This window comes from Rhamphochromis sp. 'chilingali' (assembly GCF_963969265.1).
Source record: "Rhamphochromis sp. 'chilingali' genome assembly, chromosome: 9".
NCBI lineage: Eukaryota > Metazoa > Chordata > Actinopteri > Cichliformes > Cichlidae > Rhamphochromis > Rhamphochromis sp. 'chilingali'.
The window spans coordinates 36,333,705-36,360,546 of record NC_137936.1 but is presented as its reverse complement, the minus strand read 5'-3'; the positions used below and the strand labels follow the sequence as shown (position 1 = coordinate 36,360,546).

General features: G+C 40.9%; 4 protein-coding genes across 13 annotated transcripts in view; 2 read left to right on the top strand and 2 right to left on the bottom strand.

The window, feature by feature from the left end:
- Positions 1-2,925, top strand: part of LOC308402278 (mitogen-activated protein kinase kinase kinase 12-like) — a 34,662-nt gene extending 31,737 nt beyond the window's left edge. For both annotated transcript variants that reach the window (XM_080890974.1, XM_080890973.1), the window contains one exon: positions 58-2,925. In XM_080890974.1, the coding sequence (XP_080747100.1) occupies positions 58-144 (87 nt within the window). In that variant the 3' untranslated portion in view covers positions 145-2,925. The remainder of the gene's footprint in view (positions 1-57) is intronic.
- On the bottom strand, positions 2,869-14,999 carry LOC308402279 (poly(rC)-binding protein 2). Of its 6 annotated transcripts, none has more exons than XM_080890975.1 (13): positions 14,830-14,997; positions 13,548-13,669; positions 12,307-12,330; positions 12,181-12,213; positions 11,937-12,053; positions 11,705-11,836; positions 11,460-11,588; positions 11,134-11,208; positions 9,715-9,756; positions 8,509-8,608; positions 7,982-8,034; positions 6,678-6,847; positions 2,869-3,318 (listed from the first exon to the last, which is right to left on the bottom strand). In XM_080890975.1, exons 2-13 carry the CDS (start codon positions 13,614-13,616, stop codon positions 3,282-3,284), a joined length of 981 nt encoding a protein of 326 aa, XP_080747101.1. In that variant the 5' UTR covers positions 13,617-13,669; positions 14,830-14,997; the 3' UTR covers positions 2,869-3,281. The 6 variants fall into 6 exon arrangements, with proteins under 6 accessions (XP_080747101.1, XP_080747102.1, XP_080747103.1 ...); XM_080890976.1 differs by having other exon boundaries at positions 8,509-8,581; XM_080890980.1 differs by lacking the exon at positions 2,869-3,318 and adding an exon at positions 3,348-6,036 and having other exon boundaries at positions 8,509-8,581; positions 14,830-14,999.
- A 970-nt stretch (positions 15,000-15,969) lies between these two features.
- prr13 (proline rich 13) lies at positions 15,970-18,331 on the bottom strand. The gene is made up of 4 exons (XM_080891287.1): positions 18,232-18,331; positions 17,361-17,423; positions 16,783-17,237; positions 15,970-16,559 (listed from the first exon to the last, which is right to left on the bottom strand). The coding sequence occupies exons 2-4, from the start codon at positions 17,374-17,376 to the stop codon at positions 16,524-16,526; spliced, it is 507 nt and encodes a 168-aa protein (XP_080747413.1). The 5' UTR covers positions 17,377-17,423; positions 18,232-18,331; the 3' UTR covers positions 15,970-16,523.
- A 1,925-nt stretch (positions 18,332-20,256) lies between these two features.
- On the top strand, positions 20,257-26,808 carry LOC308402428 (cell division cycle-associated protein 7-like). Of its 4 annotated transcripts, XM_080891282.1 has the most exons (9): positions 20,257-20,359; positions 20,499-20,598; positions 21,057-21,431; positions 21,575-21,670; positions 21,752-21,904; positions 22,247-22,390; positions 23,682-23,831; positions 24,041-24,177; positions 24,364-24,680. In XM_080891282.1, exons 2-9 carry the CDS (start codon positions 20,500-20,502, stop codon positions 24,407-24,409), a joined length of 1,200 nt encoding a protein of 399 aa, XP_080747408.1. In that variant the 5' UTR covers positions 20,257-20,359; position 20,499; the 3' UTR covers positions 24,410-24,680. The 4 variants fall into 4 exon arrangements, with proteins under 4 accessions (XP_080747408.1, XP_080747411.1, XP_080747410.1 ...); XM_080891285.1 differs by lacking the exon at positions 24,364-24,680 and adding an exon at positions 25,209-26,808 and having other exon boundaries at positions 20,290-20,598; XM_080891284.1 differs by lacking the exon at positions 24,364-24,680 and adding an exon at positions 25,182-26,808 and having other exon boundaries at positions 20,290-20,598.
- Positions 26,809-26,842: the final 34 nt, after the last annotated feature.

Genomic DNA, 26,842 nt, shown 5'->3' with positions numbered 1-26,842 from the left:
TAAATTATCCTTCTATAATCTGTTCATTTTCTGACTCCTGATTTTCCTCCAAACCAGGGCCTGTATGATGACTCCGACTGTGACAGTGCAGAACTGGACCATTCGTGCACTGCAGACCCCAGTCAACCTCCAGCCAACTGGTGAAAACCGGGCACCTCTAACCCACTCCACCACCTGCAGACCTGGCCTCTCAATACCTCCTTCACTCTTAGAAACTCTGAGTCATTATCAGGGACATCGCAGAGAGGCAGGAAATTGAGCAATGTGTTCTTAACCACATATCCTGGTTAAGGAAACAAAAAAAAAAAAAAGGAAAGTCGCATTTCCTTTGGAGATGAATGCAGCACGGCGATGTGACAGCACCTTTTGTTCTCTGAAATCGCATCAAATGACACCTCAGCGACACAAGCTTCGATCAAAGAGGCGACGTCTGCACCGTCTGTTGTCATGTTGTTTTCATGTCCTCCATCATAATTCATGTCCGTTTTTTATTTTTGTCCTAATGAAAATGATCATGAAACTATTTAAATGTCACGATCACTGGAGACGACCAGTGTCGCTCTTTTTACTTATAATTTATGAAATCTTCTGACTTGTTGTCTTTAAAAAAAACAACTTATGCACTGTTTAATTTATTAGAAAGAAAACAATGTTTACATCTTTTTGTGCCGTTTACATTTTTATTTATAAATCGTGTCATAGATTACGTTTCCATTTTCTACTTCTGTTTTTAATATCGGTGTAAATATGGGATGTAAAATGAACAAATTTTTAAAATGTGAGATTGTATAATTTAAGGTGCTGATGTTTCTAATTAGGTGGAACTATTTTATTTGAAGCTCTCGGTAGTAGAATGTACTGTAGCTGCTGTTCATGTCCGAGCATCCAAACAGGAAAAGGAGGAACAAACATGTGAACAAGGAAAAGCAATATGTCTGCTCTGGTCTCACAGCCGGGTTCTTTTAGGACAGATGAGCTTTTTTAAAAATACTTATCGCACGTGTTTACTGTATTTAAAAATGCAAGGTCATTTTAAAACATATTCCCCCGTTTATAGCATTGAGAAAAAGCATGCGAGTGAAATAGTAGGGACACCTTACTGAAGTCAAACTGTGTCTCGGCTCTAACATGAGAACATCTGCAGAAATTTACACCCTCCAGTACCGAGTAACTGAAGGCACAAGAAACGCCAATACAGATCCTACAGCGTGGTAATTTTAGAAGCCGAAAATCATTTATGCAAAAACCCGTTTGTGTCCAGTAACTGATTCATCTCTGGCAGAAACATTACATCTCAACATTTATCTCTTTAAATGTGAACATTTTGGACCCAGACGTTGCCATTTTCATGCCTACTTAATTTGGCCAATTTTATTTATAGTCTACTCTCAACATAATCATCGGCCTCGCCGGCTGAAAACTTCGCCATCCAATGGTTATTTTTCACTCTTGTAAGGGCTGCGTCATAAACTGTGACACCTAAAACCCTTGTTTGTGTTTGTTCTCCTTGGCAAATGTCCTTAATGTGCGCCTGAATCTGACCGTACAACAGCACATCACGTTATTCCATGAATCCATGACTGATCAGGTCACACTCTATAAGCTAAAAATACAAAAAGGCAGCTTATTTTGTTCATCTTTGAAAAGAAAGAAAGAGACAGGTTATCTTTTGCAGTTTATATTTGTAGAAAGATTTTACAGATTGTGGCCCCCAAGGTTTGAAGCTAGAAATCCTCCTGCAGGATTAAAATGTTGCCAAAAAGCAAGACTACTGCCCTCTATTGTCCAATCGTGGAGGTACTCATGTTTCCCATGATGCTCACTGAAAGCAACCCTGTTAAATGTTGGCTTTTTATACTGCATTATCGTAACTATATTTAAAAAAAGAAAAAAAATGAAATGCCGTTAAAAATAAATTCAAACTTGTAAACCAAACGTGTGGTTTCACTCTCCTTTCACACGGTGACAAAACTCGCGAGAGGGTTTGTGGTTTAAGCATTTCACATCTTTATTTCTGTATTCTTTTTAAACAACGTGGCACCCAGATCTACAGTCTCAAAGGAAAAGAAATAAACGTGCACAAAAGTTTTTCCTTTCCTGCAAATAAAAAATAAATTCTTGAGCAGAGCAAAGAGCAGGAAACTAGTGTTAACGCACAACCTTTTCTACTTCCAGAGCATCAGTGATTTCACTTCTTAGCCTCATTACATTTAACAGATCAGTATCCAGGAGTTCACCCCCCCCTCCCACCACCCTACTTTGGTAGTTAAGAAAAAAAAAATATTTCCTCCATTTAAAACAAATATTCCAACTTTTAGTATATAATCAGTCTTTACAAAAAAAGCGAGGAGAACCCTCTGCTTCCAATCCCTAAAGCCGACCCCAAATCCCCAAAAAACAAAACAAAACCTCCCATCCCAGCAAAATATCAACACATGATCTCAGGACAGGAGCGGGAAGGTTTAGGAATGACATGTAAAAGGGAAGAAACGTGACATGCGGAGTCATACACACTTTAAATTATCTGGATAAATTCATCTGAGTGTTAGAACATTTACTAAATAACCAAATATAATTTGTGACGGTGCATGTACAGCTACGTGTTCTCGTCAGTGACACAAGTGCAATCCATGTTACAAGCACTTCAATTGAAACAGTGACAAAGGGGGAGAATGCTGTGTATATCTGAAGCAAGTAAGTACAGGTATTAAATGGACAAACTGACAGGTGGATCTCAGAGAGGGGAGGAGAAAAACAATTTTTTAAAAAAAAGGAGTGGGGCGTATATAAACACAGAATAAAACAGTCACTCTATTCTTATTTTTGATACTTTTTTATTTTTCCTTTTTTGTCTTTTCCTTTTTAAAGAAAAAAAAAAAAAAAAAGCTGACTGTACAGAACTAAATATGTCTATTCAGAGTTTTTCCAACTCATGTCTCTGATGGCAAAGAAAGAAATGGAAAGAGCGAGATATCCATCAAGAAAAGAAAAATGCCTAAACAACAAATCATTAAAACCTCTGACTGGACTCCAAAAAGGGAATTTAAAACCTAATCATTTGCTTTGTATGACTAAAACCAAAACAAAGAAAATAAATAATGAACTCAGCGGATCAAATCAGTGGCGGTTGACATAATTTTTTTTGCTTTTGTTTTTTTTTTTTTTTTTTAAATGAGGAAGAGGCAGTATAATATATAAACTCTTAACTTGGATAGTTGCATTGACTGCTTAATCATAGCCGATGATATAAAAGTGAGATTTAGTGCAGATGCAGTGTCTTATCAGTTGGCTGCCAGTCCAGTGGCCTCAGAGGAAAGCCTGGAGAAACAGACAGAGACACCCAGAGAGCAGGGAGGGAGAGAGTAAGGCATGCAATCAGACAGACAAGATAAACAACAATATCATTATGTACATTTATATATATATATATATATATATATTACTATGATAAAATCATCTGGATTCATTTAGCAGGAAAATTATGATTATACGTAGAAAAACAAAAATTAGATGTTCAGTTTGAGCTCCTGCTGCCAGTGAGAGGGTCTCTTAACCAACAGCTGATCAAACTTACTGGTTTGCAAATGGAGCCGCATTAAAGAACTGGTCAAGAGTTGGATGAGATGATTCACTCTGGTGCCACTTGATACAGCCCTTCTAGGTTAAATGAAACTCTGCACAGCACAAAAACTGCAACCGAGAGGAAACCGCAAGCCCGACTCTCTGCAACCACCACATCACAGTGAAGAATATATGAAGGGCGCTATCTGAAAACTCAGATGCCCTCATAACCCAAGTTTCACAAGCCAAACAAACTCTGCACAGGCTGTGGATGCATGCAAATAGTCTCTATGAAGAGAAAGAGGAGGACTGCTTTTCCCTAAATGTAATGTAAACAGCCAATTCAACGTCAGGTCAACTCCAGGCCTTAACAGCTGGAGTCCTGCAGGTTTTAGATAACACCCTGAGTCAAATGATTAGTTCATTACCAGGCATTTGGAGAACTTCAAGAAATATTGAGGAGGAAATTTAGCCATTTAAATCAGCTGTGATGGATCAAGGACACATCTAAAACCTGCAGGGACACCGGCCCTCGAGGCCTGGAGTCGAAAATGCATCTGCACTTGTAAACAATTACAGGCACACAGAACTGGAAATGCTGAACCGGATAACTGTTATCTGCTATCTGGCCCATGTGGCTACAGCGGAAGCCCTGAATAATTTGCGGCTGCCCCTGAAGACCGAGTCTGCAGACTAGCCGACGAGATCAAAGCCTGCCTAATGCCTTATTGTTCTAAAACCCGAAGCTACTCGTTTACAGCTCTGTGTGACAAAGGAAAGCAGTGACACTTCACGTTATGAAGCTGAAGTCTTCTTTCGGATGCAATCGATCATCTGCCTCCATCTTACCCTATCCCTGGGATCCTCACCGAGCCTCTGCATGTCATCCTTCACTACATCCATGAATCCTCGTTGTAGTCTCCCTCTTTTATGGCAGCTCCATCTTCAACATCTCCAAACCATACATCGCAGCAGGCCTCACTACCGCCTTCTAACCCTTCTCTTTCACGCTTGCTGCTATTCTTTCATCACTCATCTCCACCCCGCCTGCACTCTCTTCTTCACCTCCCTCGTCTGTTGCTTTGGATGGATGACCCCGGGTATTTAAACTCATCTACCTTCACTACATGTCCGTCTTGCTTTTACCGACTTTCATTCCTCTTCTGCACAGTTCACACCTCCACCGAATCTGCCTACAGATCACAATATCGTCTGCAAATATCACAGCTATGGAACTAATATTTACATATTGGTGAATTTCCTTTCTTAAAAACCAGCTAATGAACTAGGCTGTTCATTTATGTAGAGTCGGGCTTGTCATTTCTACCATGAGATAAAATAGTCTAAGGAACTCTTGGCTACAGAGTGTGCTTCATACAAGATTAATGAGAGGGCTAGGTCTTCTCATCCAACTCTTTGCAAGAAGGTGACCAGATATTCCCTAAAAGATCAAATTATTCCTTTCATGATTTGCTAAATCAGCTGCTTTAAGCTAAAGCAGATGGACGTTTTTGTATTTGTACCAACATGACAAAAGGATGATTTGGTGGCTTTGATACCTGAGGGTACTTTGAATTAATTTCTTACATAAGCAAAAATAATAATAAAGTCATCAAGATGCAATCCATTACAACAGCTAACAACAGTCACTTAAAATTCACTACAAGAAAACTTCTCATAAATACAATGTGACATCTTAAAGAGAGCCGCTACCTGAGCAGAGCTTACACAAAGAGAGAAATGCTTCAGTTAATCAGTGAAATAATTCCCTGTCCATGCTAAGTTCAAAGTTGTTCAAAAATATAATGCACTCAACATGTCATTTCTTTAGCAGACGAGTGAAGTCAAGCTACAGATTATCTATCTTAGAAATATGGCGTCGTCGACCATCTTTCTGGCTTTGTAACAATGGGCTGTTCGGTAGTAAGCGTGGCATGGCACAGCCAGATACAAAAGCAAGTGCAGGTACGGACAATAAGGAGCATTGTCGGTACTTCAGTAGTAGATGACTTATGTTTCCTCGGTTAGTAAGGGGAGAGCCTTCGCCTTTTAGACTTGGAGCCCAGCTCTGAGGCAATTTTGGGCTCAGTGGGAATTGGGTGTGCAGGGTTACTGGCCCCGCTGACAACATGGAGGGCCAGGAGAGGGAGGGGCTTGAGACTGAGGAGACTCGACACACAGGCAGGAGAGCTGGGGAGCAGGGAATCGGTGGAGGAGGTAGAGGAGGAGGAAGAGGAGGAGGGAGGAGGCGGCCCTGGAGCCAACAAGGACAGAGGAATGGAGGCTGTGGGGGGCACCACACAGGAGGAAGAGGAGGAGGAGGAAGAAGAGAAGGAGGAGGTAGCAGCAGAGGAGGTGGTGGTGGTAGTAGTAGTAGTGGTGGTAGTAGTAGTAGTAGTAGAGGTGGAGGGAGGGCACAGGCTGGTCTGTTCAGGGTTCAAGGAGGAGGAGGGAGGAGGTTTAGAGGACTCTACACTGTAGAAAGAGAGACAAGGAGAGAGGGACAACACAGTCGGGATGGGTCACAGGGCAGGCTGGTGAGCAATGGGTGGGGGGGATAGGGGCAGGAGGAGGGATGGGGGTAGGGTGTAGGGTGTAGGGGGAAAATCACTCAGGGATGTGACCAAAACACGAGACAGAAAGCATCAGTTACAAATCAGCAAGGAAAAATAAATAATATATCTAGTGATGGATCAGTGTGGGAGGACAGAAAAAAGAAACCGACACAAGTGCAGACTGACAGAGAGCTAGCAAACACCACAGTGATGGTTAGGAGTTAAAAGAAAAGCCAGTAATCGCTACAATCAATCATCTGCACATAAATCCAAAGAGTAAGGGTGGATGCAGTCGAGCTATCTGTGTGACAAAGTAAATAAAGCTTTTCAGTAATTACTGCAGCTGTGCGGCATTAGTGGAGTGAAACGTGCTGAAAGATTACATTTAAACAGAAAATAATCTTTCAGGCACGCCCACGTGACCCGACTTTTACATCTAGCCCCTGCAATTTCAAGTAAACCACCCCGGTGCAGACAAATAAGTCGACTTAAGCTGAAACTAACCCCATGACTGAATCAATTACCCATCTAGAGTTAAAGTTCTTTTCTTTATTATCTCACCTGGCGTTGATGAGGTACTCCGCCAGACTAATGCTGGCAGGCGAGCCTGTGATGGTAACCTGGCGGTCGGTCGATCCATCCACTGGATTTGCAATCTTGATCTGGGCACCTGACATTTGCCTGATCTCGTTGATCTTGGCTCCCTGGCGGCCAATGATGCACCCAATAAGCTAGTGGAGGAAAAAAAAAAAAAAAAAGAGAGAGAGAGAGAGATACAGATGACTGATCGCTGCGATTATGCGTATGTGCGTCTAAGCAGGGCCTGCTCACTCTTAAACAGCATGACTAACAAGAAGAAAAATCCTCCACAGATGAAGCACTGGGCCCCACTAAAATTCTGTGGGATTTAAATCTGTAATAAATGCATGATTTAAATCAATGCAGGGGTAGCAAAAGATACAGAGTCATGTGAAAATAGTTTTCAAAGTACTCTTTGCAGTCCTGTTTTTTTTTGGGGGGGGGGGGGGGGGAGACGACCCAGTACAACCGATGACTCAGTAGCTCACTGAACCACTTTTAGCAGCAGTAACCTGGAAGCAGTCGCTCTCTTTATGACTTCATCTGTGCCTTTTGGCCTGCTCTTTTTTTACAACGTGGCTTCAGTTAATCAAAGTTTATGGCAATTCCTAAGTTTCTTAAGGTGCTGCCACAACAGATTGACATCTAAACTCTGAGCCACTGCACACCAATTCTTTTCTTTTTCAGCCATTCTTGTTGTAGATTTACTGCCGTGCTTGTACGAAGCACATTTGGCCAAGCTTTATCCGTCAGACAGACGGCCTCAACATTTGACTCTAGAATACTTCGGTATTCACACAAGTTCATGGTAGACTCATGCTTGACACTTTGATTATCAGCTACTGGCTGCTCCTCAGCCTCTTAATTCCCATGGAAGCTGTAAGGGTGTTTTCACAGGAAAGCATAGAGTCCTGTGATATTCTCCTTGTTCACATGACTAAAAGTCCTAATTCTTAAACTTTGTGTCCAGGTGGTCAGGAGGTTTCGGGTACATCTAACATGAAATGTAGATTTCTAACCCACAGCAAGTGGGTGTCATATGCAAACCTTGCCCGAACTACCCAGGCAACTCCATCAGCCCTAACAACAGTGAAAATGAGCCTGAGCAGGACCATTTACTGCGGGTTGCTGCATTTGAGAAATGAAAAAAAATAATAAAAATTTAAAGATAATGTGTGAAAAAGTCTTTCTAGTCTTCAGACACAACCAATGATGCTTCCACTGACCAACATGCAGTGTTATTTTTAATAGTGTTTGGGATGAAATTCACTTCCTGAAGGACTTACATCATTTGGAATGGTCATCTCATGGGAACTGGTTTGAGCAGAAGCATCCATCCCTGACAAAGAAAACATGAAAGTGCTTTAAACGAACCATAAAGAGAAGGTCCTTAAGATACATGAAGCATAAAGCAGGTAAAAATTGTAATTATGATCATTTTTAAGTCACCAAAATCAATTTGAAATGAACTCATTAGCTAATTATACTACGTTACTGACACAGTCAACTCACACTGACTCAAGATCGAAACGATTTGTTAAAAGGCAAAAAATTAAGATGTTTGATTAGAAAATAACAGAAGACCACACGGGGCTTTCCACACGTCAGCTGCTTTTCTGTAAACATGTGAGAAATGCCCTCAGTGTGTTCAGTGTGTCATCACAACCACCAGCAGCTGTCATTACATCTAGTACAGGATGTGTGAACGTGCGTTTTGTCACGTTCTGTGTTTGATCTGTAAACCTGGGAATTTTAAAGACTGAGCAGTTAAAATGTTGCATTCAAAGCCCGTGGGCGTTGCGGCGCTGCATACCAGTGAATCCCTGGTTGCTCGGTGCAATGGGGAACGGGCTCTGCTGCATAGCCAGCTGGTGAAGCTTGGTGAGCTGTGGAGAGATAGCAGCAGAGGAAGACTGTGAGAGTGAGAGAGAAGGCAGGGAGAGAGACGGAGGAAATGGAAAACACAGGAAGAGGAGGGGGGGAAAAAACAGAACGAGAATCACAATCAGTAAAGACAGATACACAAAGATTACAAGGAGATTTCACACAAATCACTTAATTTTGTGATGTGAGGACCTCTAATCCTTCATAGGTTTACTACATAGCTCACTGGTGTCTGACAATGTGAATTATGGCTTGTCTATGTAAGGTACCGCATAGGTATTCCTCCAAGGAGCAGGCTGCATGTCTTGGTAAAGCTTTCTCGCAGTCTTCAGGGTCAGGACAAAGTCACACTACACAAGGGACGAAGTTCCCAATATGCAGGTGATTTCCTAACCAGCAACAGTACACACCTGAACATAAACTGACAATCTTAGCATGACTCTGTACCAGCAGCACAGGAACTTCTAAGGAAGCGATTATGTGCGTATGAGCCAAAACTGCCAGAGTGAGCAATGACTAACTCATTATGTAATAATAATAATAATAATAATAATCAAGCATAATTAAACTGTATAAGTGTTACAAGTCTTTATTTTGTCTCTGGCTGGTACCTCCCTGCGCTGATGCCAATAGTCAGTGGCAGGTATGACTAATTATACACAGTCTATCACATCCAATGCTCCTGATGGAACTCATTAAAAAAGAGAGAGAAAGATTAATTGAATCAAGCGACAAGTGGCCATTGTAGAAAGTAATTATGAAGGGGGAGAAAGGAGAGAACAGTACGTTTATCTAGGACAGATTAATGAAGCAGACATGTGAAACAAGACAGCACAAAAGGGAAAAGACAGAAAAGTGAGCAGCAGGAACAGTTTACAATTCATGGAACAGTGGAGAGTCTGGACCAACAAACAAATGTCTGTCTAAAGAACAACTATCACCAGTGAATGTATGAACTACATAGAATAACACTAACAATAGTATGTCAGCGTAAGGTAAAATAAAAAAAACAGGGGCAGGTTCAGCTACAATTACAGGCTGTAAAATGTGGTGGGGGCGGGTGGGCAGCTGTACATATTGTAATTATGGGTGGGTGGGGTGGGGGGGGTCATATAAAAATATCTACTGCACTTACATCTGGCTGTGGAATTGCGTGCTGTCCTTGTACGGCATATGCCTGAAACAAATGAAAACAAAGCTTTCATAGGCCTCACATCTGATTTTGTTGGGCAGCTCATTTCTCCAGCAACAACACTCTTGGTAAGCAAATCTCTCTCAAAACACATCAAAGCCTCGTTTGCGGCCTGAAAAGCCAACAGAACCTTTCATCGTCTAGCGTCACCAAACCCAATCTGGGAACTTGTCACAGAGTCTGCTGTGGGAAAGAGCCAATTTTCTGGGCCTTCTGCTAAATGCAATCCTCCTTTTTCAGTCCACACAGACTGTTCCTGCTCACAACTGAATGTGAAACAAATCATGAACATTCATTTCCAGATATCCATCTAGAGATGGAACTAAATATAACTACTGCAGTCACACTTTGACGACAGGAAGGTTAATTAGCTCATCAATATCTCTTCCCCCATCATAAAGTCGCAGTTACTAACAACACGCATGAATCAGTGTGTTGGTTAGGCATGTTACATGTTATGGTAGGACAATTATGACCCAGTACTACTCAGCCAGCAGGTTTTGGGAATGAGTACAGAATAAATATTAGGAAAAAACAGAAAGAAGAAGAATTCAAAAAAGGAGGCTTTGCAAATCTCCTAACAGGTCGATAAGTAAACCTAGAAGATTTAATGTGTTCTGTTTCAAGATTTTTATCATCAAACAAGACCTAAAAACCAAGCTATAAGATTGCTTGCATTAAGTCAGGGAAAGCCAAAGGGATAATATTAAAATAAGTATCAAAGTGATCAAAATAGATTCCTTGTCCAAAGTCTCCACATTTCTAGGAAAAAAGGAAATATTTAGAGGCGTTACAGGAGAATTACAGAAAATCAAAGGAGAGATTTTTTTTTATCAAAAGAAATGTAAAAAAAAAAAAAAAAAAAAAAAAAAAAAAAAAAAAAAAAAAAAAAGGTGTTTAGAAGGATAAAAAGAGCTTTAATGTTAGGCCAACAAGCACCAGAAAGCATTTTGGTTCAGACCAACATTAGTAGGAAATAGACCACCTCACTTCTGAAACCTGATGCTCAAAACAATGAAAAGCTCCATGGAAATGGGAGGAAATTCAAGGCTCTGAAACAAAAATCTTTTATTCTAGGTCTGCTGTGTATGGCTTTAAAAAAAAAAAAAAAGAAAGAAAGAAATTTTTTTTTTTTTAAAATTAGCACAGATACCGTTGTCTAACCTAAATCCATCCGAGCTGCTCTTTTACCTGCTTTCATGATCTTTCCCCTTTCATCTTCTTCTGACTTAAGTATCTTTTCATCACAAATCAGGTTTTCCAAGTACGGTATGTAACAAAATCCATAGTCAAATATCTCACACACACACAAAAAACCCAAACTCTGGCATCTACTGATTCCCTCCAAAGTATCGGATGTACCTGTCCGCCTGCAAAGATGACGGGTGATCCTGAAGGCTTGGGTCTGTAGGGGATAGTGACCCCCTTAGGGGGAGACTGTACAAAAGACAAAGGATCTGTTAATACACTGATATCCATTTTATCATAATGTTTTACATCTGTTTATATAATCATTAATACAGATTAAACACAGCTGCAGTGTAACAGTATCTGTGTTTTTATATATACAATAATATCAGCTCAAACCATAAACTCTTGTCTGAGCCTAATAAACAGCTGCTGAAAAGCCGAGAGATCATATATCTGAAACGACGACGAACAGCCACTTCATCTGCTTCACTGCTTACCTCAAGCATGACCACACAGATCTGCTTGACGCACTCAATTATCGACTGGGGAGTGCCAGCAATGGTGATGGCACGCTCCGTGGAGTTGGGGAGCATGTCTCCAGCCACTTGTACCTGAGCACCGGTTGACTGAAATACACAAATGAAAGAAAGTGAGATGCAGAGACAAGTGTTGCCTTATAACCTAAAGCAGAAAGGTGACAGTTGGCTGAGGTTGAAGAGAACACAGTTTTTGTAGTGCACACCTCTCGAATTTCCTTGATCTTGCATCCACCTTTTCCAATAAGCGAACCACACTGGCTGGCAGGCACCACAATGCGTAGGGTGACCGGGGGCTTGCTGGTAGCTGTGCTGTTTGTCATCGAGCTGCTGATATCCTGATCAACAAAAAAAACAAAACATTTGGGTTCATTCACATTCTGACTGGACTAGTCGTCGCTTTCTTCCTCTCTGAGGTCAGGAAAAAATGGAATCTACCTCTTCCAACTTTTCAATGATCATGGAGAATGCTTTAAATATGGCAGTGGTTGGACCTGCCAATGTAATGATCCTCTCAGGACAATTGCCCTCTGAGATGTTGATGCGAGCTCCGCTCTACAAAGAAAAGTAAAGAATAAAATGAGTGATCTGGAGCCTTTTGTAGCCTGTTAGTAAGTATAACTTTACATATTACTGTTTGCTACTATATACAAAAAAAGAAGCTGTGTGTAAAACACCTCACCTCTTCTCTCATCTTCTTCACAGATTCACCTTTCTATTTGGAGACAATAAAGACAAATTTAGTATAACTTAAAAACAGATCTTCGATGACTGAAAATGAAAATTGTTCATTTAAACAGCATCTTACCTTCCCAATAATGCTTCCAACTTCCTAAAAAAGGAAAGATCACATGTTATTAGCTTGAATTTGCCTTTTATTACCAGAGTTTCAAAGCTCCCAAGACACGGTCTGCTTAGCTTATAGGGAATTAAAAATAAATAAATTTAGAGACACAAAAAGTTATTACTTTCATTCCTTTATTAAATCCTCAGTTGTCACAGTCATTAAATAACGATGGATTTTTCATTAATCTCCTGCTGATCATTAAAACTCCTTCATCTAATCGTCTTTAGAACATTTGGCCTGATCCATCATGAACATCCACATTTGTATGTCCGGTCTGTCTCCACATACTCAACAAATGAGATCCAGGAGGCAAACTAGCACACAGCATCTGTGGGTTTCTTACACTTCTCCAGGCTGCGGTAAGATGCTACAAGTTAAGGAGCCGACTGCGAGTTGGCCCCATGCAGAGCATAGGCGCAGCTTTGCAGACCATCATCTACATGTTGTAGGCGTTTACTGTCACCAGGTGGCAATGTTAAAAATATTTGGAACAACCAGCCTGCGGGCTATTCTTGTGTCTGCTGTCGTTGGGTTTTTTCAGCCTGCAGGAGAAGACCCAAGTCAGAACATAACACGTTCAACCTACGCATATCATCACAACCATCCCGCTACATGCTGCTGGTTTTTCAAGGACTGCAAGCAAGCATGTCTGCATAGGCATATCCATAATCCTTCGCTTTGCCAAGCCAAATACCAATGCAAACACACACAAATGTGGTAGCATAAAGTTTTTGGAAAATCTTTTTGTCTTCCTTGTTGACATGACATACCAACATTTTAAACCACCATTTAAAAACTAAATAAATTAAAAAAAACAACAACAAACAAACAGGCTACTCTGGGACCCAAGAGATGCCACGTGTGGCTTTTGCACTGTCATAAAGCCAGATCGATTAGTGAAATTAGCATATTCCGTTTACCGATTTTAGATTTTAATACATTGGACAGTGATGCCATGAATATATTTGTGTAATATCATTTCAGCAAACACTTAAACAGGAGATTTTAAAGGTAGAAACTAAAGCTGAGTCATAAGTGAAAACACTTGTTTTGGTATGCAGGATTGTAACACTGAGGCAATATCCCTAGTCATCCTACTAATGTCCCTGCCTTCAGTATATCTCAGGGGGAGGCTTAATTTTCATAAATAAAACGTCATACACTATCAAATGCAGACACAAGCTGTCAATGGATGACCTCACCTTCCCATGCATGAGCAGCCTAATGGTAAGGGTGACATTGAGCCCGCCTTCAATCACACCGGAGTCCATGACTGCAACTGCAGGTCAGTACAGAACTGAGGTCTTTGGTCACTGAGATGGATCTAAGGAACACAGAAAAATATGCACACATTAAACTAGAAATATGGTGTAGAGTGAGCCGCCATTCATTAAATGAGACAAATATAATCTAAAATACTGTTCCAAGATGCTGGTAAATAAGCACACCAAGTATTTCGCTATTGAATGTTGAAGGCCCGTAGATCCCATTCACCCATCTTACTAAGCAATTATCTTACTAATTATACCAACTCACAACATTAAATTTTGAAATTGAAATTTCACGAATCTGTTGGCTGAATGAATACGGCCTGATAAAACAGTTCCAAACATATTGTGTTTGTGTGACATTTAAAAAAAGACTAATTCCACTTCGTGACTTTAGAGGATTCGAAAAAATAGTCCACAATAAATTTGGGAGATAGCATATGCTAACCTTAATGCTTATGAATACTGATGCGTACTAAGATGAATCAGACAAATATGGCCAAGGACTTTTACTAGATTCTCCAGGGTAGGTGAATTTACTTCCAACTATCTGAATGCTGCTTATGTGACTCTAAACAGGCGCTGGAAAGGCCTCGATGTTAACTAAAACACATATAGCTTATACGCTAACGATGCCTTAATCATTAGCTATGCAAGTTTATCAACAAACATGCGGACACGCTCGTCACGAACCGGACCTAAATTTCATAAAACACGCACACAACAATTTTCCGTGTAAAAAACAAGACATTTAGTGGCACACTTTGGCCGTGTTGTTTTAGTTAAACTCAAATCATTTAACTATTAAAAACTAGTTGTGAACCTGTTAGCCACTTAGCATTGTGGTCGAGCTGGAAAAATGAATGGAGCATGCGTGCGTTACTTAGCTAGCTAGTTAGCTAGCTTAATTTGTCAACGTTACAAAACAGCTGGCTAGTTATCGGTGGTCTTCATAGCGAGGTAGATTGGTCCAGTTTTAATCAAGTGTAGGCGATAAAGATGATAAAACATGCCCATAAAGGAGACATTAAAATAAAACTTCCCCCTTGGCTAGCCAAGCTATTGAGCTCAGTCAGCACGGAGACTGCGTGCTCATCATCACGCGGCCTGTTAGCACGCAGAGCGAACCGCGGCTAACTGCTGGGCGCGATTTCTTTCCGCGACTTCTGATCATAATAACAAATATAAAAAGAGCAAACAGCGAAATCAAACTCACCTGACTCGTGCGCTGATAGGTGATCGGGGGGAGGGTTGGGGTTGTAAGGGTAGAAGGGGAGAGGTTCGGGAGGGTAGAAACCCGGGGGAGAGTTTAGAAAGGACTCGGGGAAGAGGGAAGAGTGATGTGAGATCGAGCTCCACTCCTTTAAACAAAGACAACAAAATTGTGACCTCTGAACTTTTCCCTTTCACCCATCACAAACCCCGACTCCTCCCCGAGTCTGACCTATTTTTTTCGTAAAGCACGCCCCAATAAAATGTGGGACAGTTTGCGACAACATGGCAGGTTATTTGAAAGGACATAATTTAAAAAAATAAATAAATAAGAGTTATGCAATACAGTGCACTGCTAAATTCGTTTTGAAAACGAAAAGCCAGTTGATGGGAATAACAGACTGTCTACGTGTTTTATCTGTTTATATAAATTAACAGAAAAAGTTTTAAGATATCTTTCAGATTTCTTGCAGTTTCTAATATATTCAGATTTTATAGCTGAATAGAATACTTTTTAAGGAGCCGCTAGAGGGCGTAATATTCCTTACTCTCCTCTTCTTCGGCTGCTCCCTTTAGGGGTCGCTACAGAAGATCATCTGCCTCCATCTCTCTCTATCCCTAGCATCCTCCTCTGCATGTCCTCCTTGACTGCATCTATCAATCTTCTGTGTGATCTTCCCTCTGCATGGCAACTCCATATTCAGTATCCTTTATTCAATATATCCACTCTTCCTCCTCTGCACCATATCAGCCTTGCCTCTCTGACTTTTTCTCCAAACTGCTTAAACTCAGCTGTCCCTCTGATACACTCGTCTAATCCTGTCCCATTTTGGTTAAATCCCAGTGAAAACCTTCAGAGCATCTTCAACTCTGCCTCCTCTCTACCAAAAATCATAGCAGTAAACCCTTGAAACCTTTCTATTTGCCCTTGCTGTTATCCTTCTGGGACAAATCATCCCTGATTGGTCTCCACCCTCCCTACACTCTCTTCTTCACTCTGGATGGTTGACACCAGGTATTTAAATTCTTGTATCTTCTCTATTAAATCTGTCTCCTTAGTGAGCATAACATTTATTACAATTTCTTTAAAAAAAAAAAAAATCTAGATCTTTCCGAGCAATGTCAAACACACCATAGACTTTTTATGTAACTTCATTTATTAATACAATTTATTTATTTAACTTTAAAATGAACGATATTAACAAGCAACAGGTTTTTTCTGCAGCCATGCACAGTAGTGATCATAAAATTAAAAAATATATATACCTTTAATTAACTATATTTTCTATATCCCTTTTAACTTAATTACATTAAGAAAATCATCTGCACAGTGCTGCAGTCTCTTTTTCAGTTATCTACATGTTTGTCATTGTAATATTAGAGAATAGTAACAGTAGATAAATTGCAACATTTCACCTAAAAACCACAAACCAAAGTAAAATTCAACATGAGGTGGAATCCCAGTGCCGATTAAAGTTGTGACAGTAACACACACACAAAAAAAAGAGCTGCTGTATGCATTTCTAGTGTCATACATTTATACTGAACATGTGAGATTTGCTGCGACTCAGCAAAAATCTGCAAAAGGCTATAAGAACTGCTTTAATGCATTGACAGTTAACTGTTAGTAGTTAATAGTTGCGCTGTGCTGTTGTTACACAGCTTTTTTTGTGAAAGCCATGCTTCAAACCAGTCGCCTCAGTCTGAGTCGCTGCTGCTGCTGCTGCTGGAGGACTGTGAAGACAGAAACAGGAAATTATACATCTGTTAATCGTTTTAAAACAGTTAAAATATAGATTTTAAATCATAAAAAATGCCTGATCTGCTTAAGCAATCTTCAACAGTGAACAAAGAAACACACGGTTTTAAAAGTCACCACCAACTGTTTGCTCTTTTCACTCAAAACTTAAAAATTAAACCATAAACTCTGACATTCTAAATTTAAACCCAGTCTCACCTTGCCATGTTTGTAGTGCTTATGTTTGTGTGCCTTTTTCATCTTCTTGTGCATCTTTTTGTTTGCTTTGTGCCCAACTAGCCCCATTCCCATTCCTGCAACTCCCCCGGCTAAGGCTCCAGACATGGGATTTAGCCCTCCATGATGAGGATGACAACCTTTGTGTTTGCCGCCTTTTGGGGAGTGTGGATATGGACCTGGGTGAACACCTGCAGGAGGAACAACTGGATATCCACCTGGAGCCATAGGATAAGGGTGAAGTCCAGGAGCTCCATAAGGCATTGCCCCTGGTGCACCGTATGGTCCCATGGCTGGATTCATAGGAGCTGGGAACTGGCCAGCAGAATATGGAGGTGGAGGCTGGGGGAATGCTCCTGGAGGAGGGGCAGCAGGATAAGCAGGATTGTAGCCAGGAGGAAAGGCAGGATTTGGTGGGCCGACTGGAGGAGGAGGACCTGATACAAGTAAAAGCACACATCCATCTTACACACTGTATGCTTCAAACTCCTAAGCTATTAAGCAATTATAGACACACATAAAACATCATAATTAAATGGTAATCATGTTTGATGTCCTACCTTGATTTGGCCACATGGTTTATATATATATATACACACACACACTGACCTAACAGAAAAATCCTAGAGGAAAGACAAAGGAAATGCAGTTTAAAAATATTGGATTAAATTAAAATAACACTTAAATATATCACTCGGTATATCTTGATTGAATTCGTGATTCTACCCAAATTAAACAAACAGCAGTTAACATTTAACAGCTTCTTCATTTTTCCAGATCAAAACCAGATATTCACTTTACAAAGACAGAACAAAAGGGGAAAGCAGTCGGTGTTTACCCTCAACAACAATGAGAAATATCTGGTGGGTTTTTTGTTTTTTTTTGGTTGGTTGTTGACAAAGAGACATCAGCGCCAGAGGCAGTTACTCACCTGATCACCTCTAGCTGTCACGGTTTCTCATTTCACAATTTGTGTTTGGTGTACACACGGATGCACAAAGTAAGCCATTTAATGCGAACACCTAAATAAAACTAAACCAAAGTAAACCCCTTCAATTGATCCTCCCTTTATGAAGGTCTTAATATCTGTCGTCTGTTTGTTTTTAAGTGTTTACCGTGGAAACTGTTACATTTTGTAGCACTTGTCAGTATAGAACAAGGCTCATCGCTGCTATAAACCTCAATACAACACACAACAAAGGCTTAAATGCCACATGTATACTCTTACAGAAGATGATCTGACAAAACATGAAGTCATAATTGCTCAACAGCTTGTAAATCCGCAACACTTTCTCCATGTTTCTCCACACAGCAAGTTCAGCACACTCAGTCAGTCGTTATTGTGAGTTTTAGCTGTTTGTCCCACACGTGTCACTTATAATAACTGCATCAAAATCTAAAGATTTCACAGGTTTTACCTTTGGAACTTACCTCGATTGCAGTGAAGTTTCAGGAATTCCGAAAGAGCAGTTTCGTGTTTGTCTTCCGCATCCAGCTCCCGGAAGGCTAAAGAAGCACATCAGGAAGCCACGCCCTTTGGGAGGGACCCTGCGCATTTTGTTTACGCAATGGCAATGGCCCATCACTATGGAAGCCCGTTTCCGCCACTAAAAAAAAAAAAAAAGCTAGTATCCATAACTCGAAATTTCGAGTTACTTTTCTCAAAATTTCGAGTTAGCTCTGCCAATCAAAAATATACATGAATGAGGTCGCTTTCTTGTTACCCGGAAGCATATGGCGCAGGACCGCGCACTCAAAAACGGATCCCAACAAATTAAAGTATGTTTGCTGATAGTAACACCATGTGATTCAGCTAATAACACAGGGATTTCATCATTTGTGAAGCCAGGCTGAAAACACTCAGCAATCTGTGCATTCACGACTGGATGTAATACCGGTAGCTTAGCTGTAGCATTTGTAGCTGAGGGCTTCAGCTTCCGGGTAACATGGAAATGACGTCATTCACGTAGATTACTGATTGGCAGCGCTAACTCGAAATTTCGAGTTGCTTTTCTCAAAATTTTGAGTTAATATGTCGAAATTTCGAGATAATAACTCGAAATTTCGAGAAAAAAACTCAAAATTTCGAGATAATAACTCGAAATTTCGAGAAAATAACTCGAAATTTTGAGTTATGGATCCTTTTTTTTTTTTTTTAGTGGCGGAAACGGGCTTCCATACATCACACATGGGAACATGGCTAAAACAGAAAACAATCTGAGTGATCTTTTTTTAATGGGTGGAGTCAGGAGTTAAGGTGTGTGTCGTGACACACACACACACGCCTGACTTGACAGTTATTTTCACCTGTGACTCATGCCCTCATGGCAACACATAAAACCCATGACATCATGGATCAGCACTTGGAAATTGTTCAACAATACACAGATTTCAAAAGGGTTAATACAATCTGTTTACAGCAGACACGATGGCCGCACTGAATTACATAGTTTAGTTTTAATGTCCAAGAACTGAGTTTTTTATGCTTGTTGTCTCCAATGACATCAACACAGACTCTGTGCAATTCATAAAAGTTTCACAATTAGCTAAAGCACATTGTAAGAAATAAACTATAAAACTGACGCTACATTAAATTAATCCATAAATAATGTGATTAGTTATTTGCTATAATCAGTGTAATATTTCAAATTATGATACTTCAAAAGGCCTTTTGCGCATTGGTATGACCTGGGTTGTGTCACTGGAATACCTGAGTAAATATTCAAACATATTACATACATCCAGTTTTTTCAGTACGTGGAGGATCTCTTGACGATGAGTACAGGTTCATAATTTAAAGCCACCTGCAGATGGAGAGATTTGAGCATAACTGTAAATGTAAAATGGTACCTTTTTTTAAAGTTATGCTGTACATAAATAAAGCTATCACAGAGGTGGCCACAGAGTCGGCTGATCATTCATTACTCAATCCAAGTGAGATGAGCTTCAGGGCATGATGGCTGGATATTGTCCTTCAGGATTAAGGAAGATAAACATCCTTCCACACCTTTCATGGCCTCCATGGAGGTCTTACTGGTGTTTCACTGCTAATCAGCCACAAAATGCAGTTTGGAGAATGTAGGAAAAGAAAAATATCTAGTCTAACTGCATTATTCACCACATGAACGTGAAATCAAAATAATTTTAGCTACCATTTTGTTATCACAAACAGCAGCAAGCGGGATGAAGCTCTTCGTTTCTGGGGTCGGTTTCCTCAAACTGTAGTTTTCCTGGCTCAAACGTCATGTTTTTGTTAACATACAATAAAGAAAAAAGCTTAATTTTAGAGAAAAAAAAGGTCATATCGTTAGCTTCATAGCATAAGTGCCTAAGTCATTGACTTAGTCAAATGACTTAGGCAATTATGCTATGAAGCTAACGATATAATAACGTCAGCAAATTCGTGCTAATTTAACCCTCAAAATCACAATAATCTATTTTATTTTCGGGCAGCTTTGAAATCAGCGGGCAATTAAAACGAGTAATTGAAGGTGTGTTTGCAGGTGTGCGGGAGCCTAGCTAAAACTCACAGGCTAGCAGGGTGCTATCCACAGTCCAGGTTAGGCACACACACACAAGAGGCGGCAGAGAGGCCAATAAAGTAGCATTTGGTTACCTGTTTGTTCAGATAAACGTGTCCTACACCGGTTTTGAGGCTAATTTTGGTGATTTTTCTGTCTTTGGGGCACGGTTTTAAGGATGAATTCGCTAACAGCGGAGCTTGCTGATGTTTTTTTGGAGGACTCTGAAAATGATGTGACATTTCACGGCTTTTCCGACACTGAACTCAAAGATGAGGTAGGATTTTGTTTGGTTTTAGACCTTTAACCCTTCATATATACTGGGGTGACCAGAAAGCCAAGTACTAACTTGGAGTGGTTGTTTATGTGGGACACATTAGGCTGAGAGGTGGCTTAAATTGTTTATATACTACATTTAAAAAGAAAAAAGCACCAACTCTACAAGCTAATGTGTTTTATTTGAAGACGATTTTTACCACTTCTTCTGAGCATCAATTGATACTAACCTCCTTTTTATGATTTAATAAATCTGTATTCTCTTTTTCTTTTGTAATGATTCTTAAAGATGTAATCATGTGTGGGTTTTCTCTGGCAATAATTAGAATCGGCATGTATTTTGGTTGTTTCACGATAAAGTGTTACCAAATCCAGTAATTTTACTCTGCATTCATTCAGACAGACTACTTCTGTAAAGGGATTTGGCAAAAAGATCTGTTATTCTGTGTTGATATTCAGCAGAATTGCAGTTTTGGAGATGAAGCTCAGCCTGACATTTTCCCCAAGGAGGAGGAAACTACATCTAAAGCATCTGCTACTTCTACAGTTAAGCCCTTCAGGCTGAGGGTGGCTCTGCGCTCAGCTCCCTCTACCCAGCAGTCTACCGACGATGAGGATTCAGAGGCGGAGGAGAGGACGACACACAAGAAAGGAGTGAAAAGGACAGGACAGCGCAATAGGACAAAGGAGGAGAGACACGTGAAATTCGAGGATGGCGAGGCAGCAGCAGCTCGGCCTGCTTCGACTGAGGACCATGGTTCTGATTCAGCAGATGATGCGTCTGACACTTTCCTGGCCAGGAGAGAGCAGAACATTAAAGCCAACAAAGCCATGGTAAATCAGACACGGCACCACATACAGAGTTTAAAATGTGACAAACTGATGTGAAAACAAACAAATTTGGTCTCAGTGAATAGTACAATAATACTTTCAAGTGCTGACCTTCTACAGTGACTCCTGTTGCTCATCTTTAACAGTTGGCTCAGCTGATGGCAGACCTACAGAAAATGCCAGGAGGTGCAGGGCTGCTGAAGAAACAAGCAGGAAAACAGAAGGCAAAAGACAGAAGCTCTGTGAGTGTCGTGGAAAATGTAGGAATTTTCAGCAGATCTCTGAATTTTTGAATTTCCTTATGGATCGTATCACTCCTGCAGCATCCGCCGCGATCTGCTGCGACTGGAGGAGAGTCCAGGAGAAACCCAGAGCGGGCATCTCGCAGGCTGACAAGGTCCATGTCGGGAACGGAGGATCCTTTGGCCGCTGAGGAGGCAGAAGTGGAGCTCAGCTTGGAGGAGGAGCTGCTGGAGGTCAGTTCTGTCACTTATCAGCAGCCAGTTAAAGTCTACAAGGCCTTTGGAGCATTTGTTCAATATAGTGCAGTAATGTACATATTTACATGTGATTTATTTATTGGTTTAGCTTTGAAATAGATGGCAGTCAAGAAAATCTAATAAACATTAGTGTTCTGAACCGTGCGTATGCTTTCCTCAACCAACACTATACAAACATTTAGTGAACCAGAGTGATAAGGAGTGTGGCAGTGAGTGAAAGCCATCATTTTATTCTGCTCTATTCTCTAATCTGTTTCTTGTCAGTATCCATTTAAAACTTGAAGCTAAGTGGATTATTCTTCTCATCATCTGTTTCAGGTACGCCAAGCTCCACGGCGTCGTGGCGTCGCACGAGGTAATCGAAGCAAACCTCACGTTATTCGTCCGGTAGAAGAAATCACAGAAGATGATCTCGAGTTGGTCGCAGACAACATGACCGAGAAAGTCTACAACAGTGTCACAGTGAGTTCACTGCTGCTGTTATTCAAACCCCGTTAGCACTCAGTGTTTCCAGGCGATCAGGATACATGGTTGGATGAGGACTTCTGAGATAAACACTCTTTTTGGGTTTTTTTTTTTTTTTAATTCTGTACACATTGCCTTCACATAGTAATAAACCTATTCTTTAGGCTTTCGTGGCAAGCCTGTCTGTGTCCTACGGTCAAGAGAACATCTGACAGTTATATTTAAACTCCTTTTTATGAGTGTACATTTGTGACCTCCACCTTCTGCTTGGTGCTCTTAAGTGGGATTCATGATGGTGCGCTTGCCTTTATCTTTGGCTATGTAAAGTGAAGTATTTTCTATATGCAGCCTGTGTTTTTGTACATAGCCTGAAAGAGATGACGCTTTCTGTAGGTCAAGTGTTGACTGAAAAGGTAAAGGAGCGACAGAGCGACAAAACCATGCCATTCCCTTTAAACTGAATTTAGGCTTCTGCTCTGTAGAGGCTACAACGAAGCCTGCACAAGCAGCCAACACTGTTCCCATGTTTATGCCTGTGCAGCTGTGTTTCCATGACGTGTAGTTACATTTGTAGAGAGGTGCACAGCAGGTGATGGCGCAGGTTACACAGAAGGGTTTGAGGTTACGGTTCACCTAAGGTGTTGATTTACCAGAGGCAGATAAATCGACTTTAGCCTGGTGGCTAGGTAACCTAGCTTGGTATGCTTTTTTTTTTTTTTCATTTTCTTTTTTTCCTTCTTCTCCACCTAATAATGATAACACTGCAGACTGCATAAACACCCAAGAACTGAGGGTTGTTCTATGAAGCAAGATTAACGGCTTAGTCAGCTATCTCAAGCTTAGTTTTATGTACCATGAAAGTGTACTTGGTTAAATCACCAGGGTTGGGAGCAGATTATTTATGTTCATTAAAAAATCTTAATCACTATTGTATCACATCAGATAATGTGTCTGGAATAAGCAACACTCGTAGGGATCGAACGGGAATGAACCTTTTATCTGAGTGTGCACAGAACCTGAAGCGGAGAGACAACCGATAAAGATAAACCACCGTCCTGAGCTCAGACTGGTGTTTTTAGGGTTTTTTCGAGCCAGAAACCTGGCTGTGCTGAATGGTGTTCATAATAAATCCGTATGATCAGAAAGCAAGTCTAGCTCCACATGTAGATTAGCAGTTTAATCAAAAATGCATTTACACAATCTAAAATTTGGAGAATGTTGAGGCTGGTTAGGGAATGTTGTAAAGCTACCTTTTATCATTAGTTTTATGTATTTTATATATTTTCAGGGTTCCACGTGTCATCAGTGCCGTCAGAAAACTGTTGACACAAAGACGTGCTGTCGCAGTGAGAACTGCCGTGGGATTCAGGGTCAGTTCTGCGGGCCGTGTCTGAGGAACCGATATGGAGAGGATGTCAAAAAAGCGCTGCTTGATCCGGTCAGACTGATGATACCCCAACACTGAACTGTGCAAAAGCAAAAAAAAAAAAACTGTTCATCTTACACACACACACTTATTAAAGTTTTGTATAGAGATATTAGGACACGGGTCATGTATAAAATTATAACAAAAATGAAACCTGTAGAAACATTGACCTCCCATCATACCCGTAGATTTGGGTTTTAAAACCTTCATTTTCTCTCCAGGACTGGAAATGCCCTCCCTGTCGAGGCATTTGCAACTGCAGCTTCTGTCGTCAGCGTGAGGGCCGCTGCCCAACCGGCATCCTCTTCCCCCTGGCTCAATATCACGGCTTCTCTGACGTCCACTCCTACCTCACCAGGTGACTTTGCAAGACTGTATTTTATATATAAATGGTGTTCCTTTTTTACCCAGATGGTTTGGAAAGTAGTGCCACATTGAGTCATTCAGTCAAGGGATTTTATGATGGCCTTAATAAGTCCTATCAAAGCCTTTTCCCCCTATTGCTAGTACAACTTAATGAGTAACCTAAAACCTCTCTTTACAGCCTCCGCAACAAACTCAAGACTGAGGTGGATGATGTAGAGATGTAATTTTAACACTAGAGGGAGCCAGTGTTCAAAGGTTTTATTGTGCAATGTTTTACTTTCTCTGAAAATAAAGATTGGCATTTTAACGTTTTTGACATTACATTCTTCAACTTATTTGGACAAAAAAGGGAAAATAATTTGCCTCAAGCTGGACCTTAGAGTGCTTAAAGCATGTGCAGACCAACTAGCAGAGGTTTTCACCATCTTCAACCTCTCACTACTACAGTCTGTAGTACCATCGTGCTTTAAGTCAGCCATCGTTCCAGTACCCAAGAAGAACAGGATGAGCTGCTTAAATGACTATCTATAATATATCCCTGCCCACAATTGCCAAATGGTTTGAGAAACTTAACAGCCTTAATGTGTGACATGCTATTCCTGCAGACCTCGACTCATAATATGAGGCAAACAGGTCAACAGAGGATGCCATAATAACAGCTCTTCACACAACCCCTCACATCTGGACAGTAGTAACACTTATGTGGGAATGCTGTTTGTGGACTTCAGCTCCACCTTCAGTACAGTTCAACCCTGCAAACTGGTTAAAAAAAGCTAAGCAACTTAGGACTCAGTGACTCACTGTGCACCTGGATATTGGACTTCCTGAGCAACAGACCCCAGAACACAGAGAGCACACCACCTCCATCTGCATTCTGAATGTAGGCGTTCCACAGGGCCGTGTCCTCAGTCCCCTCTTATACTCTTAACCATGACTGTTCTTCAATTCACACCAATAACACCATTATAAAATTTTCTGATGACATGACCATTATAGGACTGATCAAGTACAATGATGATTCAGCCTACAGAGATGACGACAACCTACATGTGATCACAGCCAAGACTAAGGAGATGGTAATCGACTTCAGGAGGACAAAGCGATCTGACCACTCCACCCTCTACATTGATGGAGAGGAGGTAGAAAGCTTTAAGTTCCTCGGGGTCCAAATCTCGGCCGACCTTACCTGGTCCACAAACGTTTCCCACCAGGTAGGAAAACCACAACAAAGGCTATATGTTCTTAGGAAGTTGTATCAGGCCCAATTACCACAAAAACCGCTAATCAACTTCTACCGCTCCACCATTGAGAGCCTTCTGACCTACTGCTGTACACTCTGGTTTAACTGCTGTACTGTGGAGGACAAGCGAAAACTGCAGCGGGTGGTGAGAGTGGTAGAGCAGGCAATTGGCACTTCACTAACTCCACTCAGAGACATTTATACTGGCAGACCTCAGCAGAGAGCCAGCATCATCATCAAGGACCCCTCACAGCCTGGATACTGACCACCTCTTGTTTTGTTCTTTTATTCTATATTCTCTCTTATTCTTATCTACATATTTACATAAAAATGCTTTGTGATGACAGATATCGAAGCATGATGGCGCAAGTGTGCTGGGGTTACTCTCAGTGCTCGATAACTCTGTATCCTTACACTGCACTGATTAGTGTTTTTGGCTCTGATGTCATGTGCACGTGCTGTGGATCAACCGGTGATCCATGGACAGGAAGTCTGGACTGGCTCTCCGTTTAAAAGGTCATCGTTTCTGAGTTTTACTTTAACAGGCAGTGCAGAAACTGGTTTTAGCCGGTGGTGAGCAGACTTGTCCAGCTCTAACAGAAGAAACACTGCATGAGTAGTGTTGCAGATCAAGTGCAATTCATCAGCCACACCCGTTAACTGTGCAGGACTCCTCTGATGATCGTCTAGGCAGAATGAATAGATTCAGAAATATACTGCAGGAATTAGTTTCTGAACCATTGAAAAATGCGGTCGTTTTTCACAAGTTTTAACCTTTACTGTTAAAATTTTAACTTTTGAATACTTGTTTTATTTAAGCAATTTAGCAAGAGCATCAGATAATAAGAATATGATAATTAAATCACCTAAATTTGATCTTAACCTCACTGATCTACTCTTGGTTGATGCTGATTTCTGATATCTGTCTTGAGATGAAAGGTAGAGTAAAAAAGAAGTGCGTCATGGTCACAGCTGCAGTCCTCTCCGGGTCTCGCCTGATGAAGTTCAAATGGGGAAGTAGTGACTCGGTACAAAGTCCCCCAAATTCTGTCAGACAGCCAACACAGCAGAAATGAGCTAAGACAAAGCCAAAAACTGCAATTCTTTCAGTGTTTAGGCAGTTAATCTTCTCGTGCTCCTATTTTTGACTGAACTCCAATCTTCAGAGGAAGAACCGCCCCCCAAAACTTTTTCTTTTATTCATTTTCTCACATGCATGACTTGTTTACTTTGTGAGACACATCTATCGACACACATACTTACAGCTACGCCCCCTCCAGTCTGCTAGCTGTGCATTCTCCTGCACTGAGAAAACAGGTGGGCTGCAGAGGGAGAGATATTTTAGTGCTACAAATGAAAACACTGCAAGCAGCGAGTAAGGAAATTCTGTACGATGTCAGCACAACTGATTTACAAA